Source organism: Metopolophium dirhodum, chromosome 5, assembly GCF_019925205.1.
Source record: "Metopolophium dirhodum isolate CAU chromosome 5, ASM1992520v1, whole genome shotgun sequence".
NCBI lineage: Eukaryota > Metazoa > Arthropoda > Insecta > Hemiptera > Aphididae > Metopolophium > Metopolophium dirhodum.
The window spans coordinates 781,886-792,268 of record NC_083564.1 but is presented as its reverse complement, the minus strand read 5'-3'; the positions used below and the strand labels follow the sequence as shown (position 1 = coordinate 792,268).

At 27.8% G+C, this 10,383-nt stretch overlaps 1 protein-coding gene across 1 annotated transcript; it reads left to right on the top strand.

The window, feature by feature from the left end:
* The first annotated feature begins 2,974 nt into the window (after positions 1-2,974).
* LOC132945757 (uncharacterized) lies at positions 2,975-8,102 on the top strand. The gene is made up of 4 exons (XM_061015512.1): positions 2,975-3,254; positions 4,468-4,773; positions 7,256-7,391; positions 7,639-8,102. Exons 1-3 carry the CDS (start codon positions 3,176-3,178, stop codon positions 7,336-7,338), a joined length of 468 nt encoding a protein of 155 aa, XP_060871495.1. The 5' UTR covers positions 2,975-3,175; the 3' UTR covers positions 7,339-7,391; positions 7,639-8,102.
* The last annotated feature ends 2,281 nt before the right edge of the window (positions 8,103-10,383 follow it).

The window sequence follows — 10,383 nt, the reverse complement described above, 5'->3', positions numbered from 1 at the left end:
AATATTTGAAACTCGTGGCATATGCGTAGATAAACCTGGAAAATTAAAATAGATAGTTACATCGTCCTTCAATAATAAAATAGTTTTAAAAAATAAACACACTCCTATTATATTATATTATATAAACATTAAAAATGTAAATCACATAATATATCCGTCGCATGTATACCTATGGCTGAGACACGATTGAGCATAAAACACCTTTTTTGCGACACGATTGAGCAAAACTTACTGTCGGCGTATCAAAGAAAATCGGAATACAAAAGAAAACCAACACGATTGAGCATAAAAAACTCTGCAGCGTTGCCATTTTCCATTTAAACTATATTATACAAAAATATTTATTTAAATAATTATAATAATAATTATAACATATCAAAAAAATAACATGATTTCATAGTCAATAATATAGTCACATTTCATAAAATCTGTTTCATAATAATAATAATAATAATAATAGTTAAGAAAATAATAAAATACAAATATGGTACGAATTAAAAAAAAAATACTGCATGGTTTTTAAGTCAAGAATACTATAGAGTATGGGTGATCGGACACTGATATTATTTCTATAATAATTTTGGAATTGTATTAATTTTTAAAATTTATAAATTTTTACTTTATTGCTCCGGAACTAATTTATTAATCGATAACATTGTCGATAAAGCTGGACTTATTATAATACGTGAAAATAATAAATTACAACATTTTAGCCACGTGAATGTGACAACATCGCATAAAATATTCTATGCTCAATCGTGTTGCTAAAAAGGTTTATGCTCAAACGTTTTATGCTCAATCGTGCTTTACCGATATATATTGGTATAGCAGAGTAATAGGTAAATTAACATGTAGGTGGTACCATTAACTGTCAATCAATGGTTTTTTCTTAATTTTTTTAATTTTATTCTTTTTGACTTCTATAGAAATAATTTCTTCTTATCAATTACTTATAACTTTTTTTCATACAAACTGTATAATTTTTCATAATAAAAAAATGTATACATAGAAAAATTATTAATTTCATGAGATTTTTTGTAGATAGACTACAGATCAGGGACTGTAACCGTACTGTAATAGACCGGTTTTGGACCAAAAACTTTTGAAAATCTTGGGACCAAGACCGGACCGGAACCCTTAAATACGTTTTTTTAGGATTCAAGACCTTAATATTGATGTATAGATTATTTCGATTTTTTCGGTTCCAAAATCCAATAGATATCTTATCTATAGTATAGGTTACTAGGCTAGATGTAATAATATACCTATATAAGTTAATAAGTTAGTTATTATACTTATTAGTTATTAGTAATAACATAATTATAATTATAAGATCATAGACCTATAAAAGTTTATCAATACTAAGAAATAAGAATATTATTATGTGTACAACAATAAAACAAATTCCAAAAAACTAAAATATTCTTATTTCCATGAAATCGATAATAAGCCTGGTGCAGGGTTCAATTATTATTGAATTGCAAATCGCAATTGCTGATGTAGAATTTCGGAAAATAATACAGTTTGTACGTTTATAAGTGTTTCAGAGTAAGCTGTCATAATATAATTGTTATCTAATTAATAATATGCCTACGGCAATAATATTAAATACCAAATGTGGGTATCCTATGTGGGTTAATATTATGTCAATTTCTTTAGACAGTACTTATAATTGTTAAAAATAAAATAAAAAGCAAAAGTAAAATAAAAAAGGTTAAAACCGGTATTCATCGAAACCTAAATTTTTTTGAAAACCAAAACCAGAACCAAAACCGGAACCAACATTTTGTGTTTTTGAGAATCAAAACCTTAACCCAAACTCATAAAATCATAAAGGTTCCAGTCCCAGCTACAGATGGATGAATTATAATAAAATATAGAATACAATAATAATATTATGATGTAGGTACTTTATAAGTTATAACCAGCTACTTTAAAACGTGTGATCAATATGACACGTTTTTCTTACTTATAACATTAGAATGAAAAATATAGTACGAAAATGTTGACTAAAAAGTAAATCTTCTTAACGAGTCAATGGCCACCATAATGACCCACTTGTAACCTACCTACTGTACATCAGAGCGACACCCACTTGCCCACTTTTTTTTATTACTTATAACAAAAAAATATGAATTATCAAAATACCTTGAAATAATTCACCTGAATTGGCTAAAAAATAGTTATGATAATAATTGAAAAGTAAACCAACTTTTGATCAGTTTTAATTTATTGATTTATTTCTTCTGCAAGTATTTCAAACGTATTCACCTGTATTTTGTTCACTCAATAGGTATATTTCAGCATTTACGTGTTCAACTAGAAATTAACAACACGATTTTAAATTTTTAACTGTCTTTACTTATATTATAATATATGTATCATAAATAATAAAACTTATTATTTAATATAGTAAACTGTGTGTGACATGTGTACACATATGTTAAGCAACAAAAAAAATTATAAAGCAGCCTTACTAAAAATATTTACAGGCATTTATTTATAAGCACATTATTTATATGGTCACGTTGTCAGAGAATTTCTTAAAAAATAATATAGGAATTTGATAGGTAGGTATTTACTTTTTACCTATTCAAAATTCAATTCGTCGATTGTATAATATGAATTGTGTACAGCTTGAACGACTTGATAAAAAAAAAAATGGTCGAATACCTTACGCGTCAAAAATAAAATGCATAATAATATGTGCACGCATGCCGTCAGTGTTAAACATAATAATATCGTAAATAGTTGTGAATATCATCTGAAAAATAGCAAAGCGTTTAGATTCTTCACACAATGCGTACGTTCGTGGGAAAAACCAACGGTTGGAAAATCACTCCACAAAAATGTATTACTGTAGGTACATACGGTATACAATATTTGTTACGTACCGCGGCGGTTATTTTGAAGTCTTAATATGATAGCTATATATAGTGCACATCGAAATCGCTTTGGAACCAGTTTAGTGGGTACACGACGAGTGTGTAGTACATTTAAGATCGCGTGTTAGTTTTCATGTGGACGTAGCAGTGGTCGAAGCGCGTGACGTTCGCAGGCTACGACTATAATATACTAGTACTATTGCAGTAATTTTCGCGGTTCATTATCTTTTTGTTTTTTTTTTACCATTTTTGTTTATTTATTTCGACGATTTTAAAAAACAATTTAATCAATGGTTTTGAAACTTATTGCGGTGAATTTTTTAATTTGGTTTACATTTAATTGCCATGGACAGGCAAAATCAAGAGAAAGTAAGCAAAAATAACAATACATAATATGTAAGGTTCTTTCGCATATAGCGCGTCGTGATATTGAAAATTATAAAGTAACCATATTATTATCATACACTCAATCAAATACTAAATCAAACATAAGTAATTAAACGAATGATTTTTTTTGTAAATTGTTTGATTACCTACATTTTAATTAAAATTCGCATGATCGTTATTTCAAAAGATTTTATGATTGTAGGTATGTCTTAGAGTCACCTATACAGCAATATCTATACAGTATGTATACATTATATTACACATTAATACATTTTAAATCGTTAAAAAAACACCTAGTTCTTTGTAGTTTGTAGGTAGATATACAATGTGTCTTAGAGGGGGGGGGGGGGTGATCGGCTGGGGTCATATGAGAGTATATCTTAAATTATGAAAAATACCCTTTGAAGAGGGGGGGGGGGGGGTATAACTCTATTATTACTTTAGTCAAGACAAATTTGTTTAACTTTTTTTTAAACAAAACAGAACTTATCGCACATTGGCTGATGTACCGCAGACAATCTTATCAAAACTATCATCGAAACATCAAATTTTTAACTTTTCACCGCAACTTTTTTTTAAATTTTAAAGTTATTTTAGTGTGCACAACTAAACAAGAAATATAAAAATTATTTTTAAAAACTAAAAATGGTAAAAATTGTCAAAAATACATTACTTTTAAAAGTAATAAAAGAAATTAAAAAAAATAAAAGGTCCCTTTTAAAGGATTTTTTTTTTCATAATTTAAGGTATACTATCATATACCTAACGCTGGCAAATATAAATTAATACAATTTAAGGTTTTAAAATTGGTATGTGCGTAATGTGGACTAATAAATAATGATAATTTATAGACTATAAATCATAACGTATTCTTTATCAAAAAAATAATGGATGATATATAATAATATACTAATAACAATATTAAGCAATAATAAAATGTCACTTTATTCGCGTAAAAAAAAATATTTATTACGCTACATACATTGAAATCCGACTAAATCTAATATCGGAGATGTACCTATTATACATAATATATAATGTGTAGTATTATATCTTAAGATAAGCCTATCATTAAAACTAAATTGTTTAACTCGATTAAGATCATTATCAGTTGAAAACACTCCGATTGTTCTACACACATAACTGCAGAAGGTGTAACAAAATATTATAAACTGTTGAAATGTTTTGCCCTCAGCTCATTTTCCGGGTTATCATTTCTGTGGACCGGGTACGGACTTTTTGGAACGCATTGCTCGTGGTCAGCTTGGTATCAATAAGCTAGATGAAGCTTGTCGGTCACATGATTCAGTTTACACAGACAGTACGGATTTTCAATTGAGAATGGAAGCCGACATGAAACTGGAAACAGCAGCATGGGAGCGAGTGATAGCGAAGGATAGCAGTTACAAGGAGAAATTCGCTGCATGGATGGTGACAAACATCATGAAAGTGAAACGAAAGTGGAATACTCGACGTCTGCAACGGGAGTTTGGTAAAAAACGTAAGACATTTTTGTTTTATAAACATACATTAGGTACCTACGCATAATACCTATGGGCTAACTTCGCCAGCTTTAAGACAAAAACAAAAATATTGATAGCAAATTCTACGACCATCGAACCTCATAAAACTTAGTTACTTATAATTAACGGGATGATAGGATGAATTCAGCCAGTGTTTAGTATCTATTAACTTTTGTGATAATTTTAAGAGGACGCTACACCCGCATGTGTTGTCCCCGTCTTTAAAATGTAAAACATAGCAAAACCTGTTTTGCGTGGAAATAACCGAGAAGGTTAGGTACAGTGATAAATGTGAAATGAAATGTTTACCACATAAAAAGGAGAAATTTGGCTGTGAAATGTAGTTTTTATTTTTTTGATATAACTACGAAAAATGTTATTCGTTTTAAAAATAAAAAAATTATGGATTTTGAATCAATAAGAACTTTTTTTGCATCTCATAAAAAAAAATAAAACATTATTTCACAGATAATGTTTTGAACTATATTGTATATCAGTTTGGAGTCTTAACTATCACTAAAGCCTGAGCGGTTCTATCCCGTGCAAAACGGTTTTTGCTATGTTGTACCTATACATATTTTGTAAGACAAAAATTGTGGGGGTAGCGTCCTCTTAAGAATTTTTAACATTTTTCAATATTTCTAATACTTAAAATTTACGAACCTATTTAATTACATTAAACGAGTTGGTTAAACTGTGTCAATTCCAAATGATTTTTTCGTATTACCTAGCAAAATACACGTGACATAGGTAGCTTATACTGCATACATGTATTTATGTATGTAATATTATTATAGTATAATATAATATAGGTATGCATCACATATTTTATTAAAATGCTCACTTTCTATTTTTTAAAATGCGTATTAACTTATGATAAAAGAGTATAAACACTCTCGATTCTCGATTTCGCGCGAACTGTTGTCTGTTAATAATTAAAATATTAAAGTAATAGGTATACTTATATTATTTCCTACGAGACATGGTATAAAAAGAACCACTGCGTTATTTAGATTATATTATGCTCCCAGCGACTTTCTATAATATTATATTATTGGTAGCTTTGAGACGCGTTGGCTTGTACAATATTATTATACGATTTCGTTCCACTTATTCAACAGATTTTCGCTTTGATTTGACTACAATATATTATAATATAATATAATATTATATATTATAGTTCTTCGTCTAGTTAATAGTAACTAGTAAGTATTGATCGTAAACAGAAATATGTTCTCGTTATATTATAATATTGTTAACGATACTCCTAACGGTAGTTTTAAAACAAAAAAAAATGTACGCAACAGTCAATTACATATAATTATTTGTATTTCAGAAGTAATAATCATTACGAGTGCGTAGTATAAATGTATAATTAATAGCAAAAGAAAATATCTCTCGCAATGTATTATTGGTACCTAATAATAAGGCTGCAACACAATATTGTGCATTTATATTTTTTTGACCCGACTATTATTACTATACATGATTGCGACCTAAAATGTGTACCTAATACGATTTTAAATCAATCCTTTTCCCCCGATGAAATCACAACACGATTGCGCACTGAATTATATAATGTACCTATAATATGTTACTATAATATACATAGGTATTTTATATACAAATACAGTATAAAATATTTGTAGTACTTATTTTATGTATAAATATTCTATACATTCTCTCAGGAACTAATTATTCATTCACAATATTATCCTTGAAGATTTCAGGATTAATACAGACAAAAAATGATCATTGTTGGCTTGGTTAAACATTTTCAACTCTTTTTCTTCTAAATTACATATAAAATATTATATAATAATGTTATTATAGTCAATAATAAATTTATTTTTTGATCATATAAAAATAAAACATATGAATAACTAAACAATAATAATTTGTGATCAGTCCCTAAGCAAGTAATTGGGAAGGAAAATTGGGAATAGTAATTAGTTTTTGAGTGAATATATAGAAAATATTTACATAAAATATTATAGGTATGTATTTTATAATATATCATTTGAGGCGCAATTGTTTTGTGATTTTATCAGGTAAAAAGTGTGCAATTGTGATACAAATTTTGATGCGTAATCATGTTGTAAATTCGGTTAAAAAAAACGAAAAAGTGCCCATCGTTGACAAAAAACCCACATTTATAACAAAACTGCTAAAACAACAAAATTGATTTACATAAGCAATAATGACGTAGTACAAATACCTTGTGAGATTTGTCTTTAGGAAAATCCTTTTAGGAACTTATATTATACTAATTTCACTGCCCAAAAAACATGTAGACACTTAAGCTCATATATAGTGCAATGCACCTTGAACGTATTATTTTCATATTGATCTGACTATCTGACTACCTATACATAACAAGACTTTACTTTATTAATAACTTTTTGATTATTGTGGTTTTGTTATTTAATAAAATATACCTTTTTTTCATGTACAATATAGCTAGTGAATTGTCTCCGGTAAACAAAAAACCTCGACGTTCAATTGATGACCACCATAAAACTTGGTTTCGATACCGATTATAATAACACTGAGATTGAAAGAAAATAATTTTCACTTGAAAATATAACACTAACAAGTAAGTATAGATTTTACAATATCGCTGCTTTATCGCTCCACGATTAGTCATTAATTGAGACAATATTATAATATAGATATTTAAAATCCCCCACGCAAATAATTCGATCTATAAACACTGATTAAATACAAATATAAAACTTATTTAATGTTTTTAATGACTGTACGTTATATTAGTTATGTTTTATATTATATGCAGTAAACACAATAACAATGAAAACAACGTTAACTATATTATGTGTTCACAGAGAATTGTTCCCTGCAAGTGCAAATTGGCAATCTGTAATATCGTTGAACCTTGAGATTCAATAGGCAATAGAATGATGTTTAGCAACTACACGCTGTGATATTATGTTTAATTAAATACATTTTTTGTGCTGTACGTATTATTATTATTGTGAGCTCCAAAGCGAAATGTAATAATAAGTATCGAATGACATAACAATAAATCTAAAGCGTTTTTCTCTGTTGAGTGTTCAACAATGTGCTAATGTGGAATTGCATAGATTTAATGTATTTAATATGAAGTTCGATGTAATATTTTTAACATATGTGATGATAATATATTATAATTTTTAATCTGTATGACTATATTATATTATAGGAGTACCTAGTCAATATAAATATATTTTTTTCCTTAAGGATTGAAGTTGTTTTTCAAATATGTTAATGATACCTATTACTGTAATATATTGTTATGTATAATTATTTATTATGATTGTTATTTATTTTCTTACAAATATTTATATTAACAATAAAATTTTTTTTTCAATTTTTTTTAGGCAAATTGTCATCTTTTTTTTGTCATGTTATAAACCAATGGACATTTTCAATCATTATAATAGTATTATAATAAAATATACAGAATGGTTTTGTTCCTTTATTGTCAATACGCTACGCCGTGTTAAACGTCATTATGATTAAAAACAAGCTCGTCAGGAATCCAAGACCGGTTGTTGAGATTTTATATTATCATCTTGATACATTCACCTTGGCTCTGGATAGTTGTATATTAACTATTATACATTTGTACTCAATTATAAACAATCAAAGAATACTAAAAATAGATCATTTAAAAAAATTAGACGGTGAATAGCTTCGTATAGACAAAAAAAACTTTCAATTTGTATAAGTTTTTATTAAAAAAATTACTGCCGATAAAAAATGATTCGCCCGGCTAAACAATTTAAAAATTGAATACAATAAGGTCCCTCATACGTTTTTATTAGTGTAACATAAACGAAAATGTATATTTGTTTTTTCTATATAATATGATATAATTTAAAAACTATGTTGGTTCTTTTTGAACTATTTATAGAGTTGACAATTTTCTATTTTTTAGATTCTGAGCGGAGCCAGGAAGCTAGTGGTTTTAAAATGGTGTTTATATTTTTTTATTTTTTTTATATCCTGTATACAAAATTTCTACTAGAAGGAGTTAAATTTAGTACCTTATCTTTTAGCAAATTGGATCAAGATGGTACTTTAAAGAGGTGATTTTTCGATTTTCTCAATAGTTATTTAATGACACGGGAAAAACTACTGACAAATTACGAAAAACCACTTAAAATGAACCCAGTAAAATGGGCTTTACTTAAGAGCCTTGTATTAAATTTTCAAGCTTTTTTACCCAACAAGTACCATTTTATTGACATTCATTGAAACAAAAACCTAAAAAAAATTGGAAACTGAAAATGTCCAAACAGTTCAAACAAATCATATTATTTTTTTTAGTTTTACCATTGAAAATTGTTTCTACGGTAATTTGTTTTGAGTTACACCAAAAACCAAAATCAATTTTGTCGAAAACCAATTTAGGGTAAAAATTCCCGTGTTACCTTAATTTTTTTTTGGTTTATAACTGGGAATTTGAAATTTTGACCTCCCAATGCACCAACTACTTTTACTTTACCATCAAACAAGATACTAAAGTGGAAAATTGAAGCAACTACTTATCGTGCACTCAGACACAAATAAAAAAAAAATGTTAAAAATAAAACACGAATCATAGTAAAATCAATACATTTATCGCTCCGCTCAGAAACTAAAACACATAAAAATAATCACATAAAATATATGACAAAATCACTGGTTAAACCAAAACTACAAATTACGTGAAATTAATATCCCGATGGATAATTCCCGCATTAAATGCCGTCAAAATACGACTCAGATTGATTTGAAAAAAGACTGCTTTAAACAGCTGAAAAAATTGACTACTAGCGCTTGATGTCAACATTCAACCGCATGTGTCGACATTTAGAACTAAAATCTAATTTTACACCTAAATATCAATAATCATTTAGTTGTAATACTGCCACTTAGGGCGCTACCGGTTAATTTTTTTTTTTCATTTATGCCTTATCAGATGCCGATGGGCAACCAGTATAATATCTTTAATCGTGGTCTACACTGTATTATCTACATCGTGCGTAACTGGTATACGTAGGGTTTTAAAATTTCATAAAATTAATTTTCTTGAAATATTTAATGAAGTTTTCATGAAATATTTCATTTCGATGAAAAATAAAAATAAAATGTTTATTATTTGTAAAAGTTTATAGTCGTCAACTTAACTTTAAAGGTTACATAATACATTTTAAATATTGGATTAACAATATGATTTCCACAGAACTACCGAAAAATTGATTTTTATAAATAATTAACTGCTGTGTTGTCATACTGGCCACACTGCGCTACCGATTTGCGATATAGGTACTTATTTATGATTATGATATCAAGTAATGATTAACGGTTGACGGTTGTGTAAACATAATAAAATTTGATTTGTATCGTTGTGTTCTTACTTCTTAGATTATATTCTGTACCTATACGTCTTGTGTCTTGTTTTTTTTATATGATCTAAATTCTAAGGTTGTGTTGATCGCTTAATTACTCACTATTCAGTACCCTGTCATCGTATACTCGTATGGAGTTTCAATTTTATATTAGGATTAGAAATAATGCAACCAGTTTTACAATTGATAAATAAA

What these genes read in the sequence shown, in the direction of transcription:
- LOC132945757 (XM_061015512.1), top strand. Translation starts at nt 3,176, where the DNA reads ATGGTTTTGAAACTTATTGCGGTGAATTTTTTAATTTGGTTTACATTT. An exon ending in ACAGGCAAAATCAAGAGAAA is followed by an intron (nt 3,255 to 4,467) that starts GTAAGCAAAAAT and finishes TTTTGCCCTCAG; the next exon opens with CTCATTTTCCGGGTTATCAT. An exon ending in ACGGGAGTTTGGTAAAAAAC is followed by an intron (nt 4,774 to 7,255) that starts GTAAGACATTTT and finishes TGTACAATATAG; the next exon opens with CTAGTGAATTGTCTCCGGTA.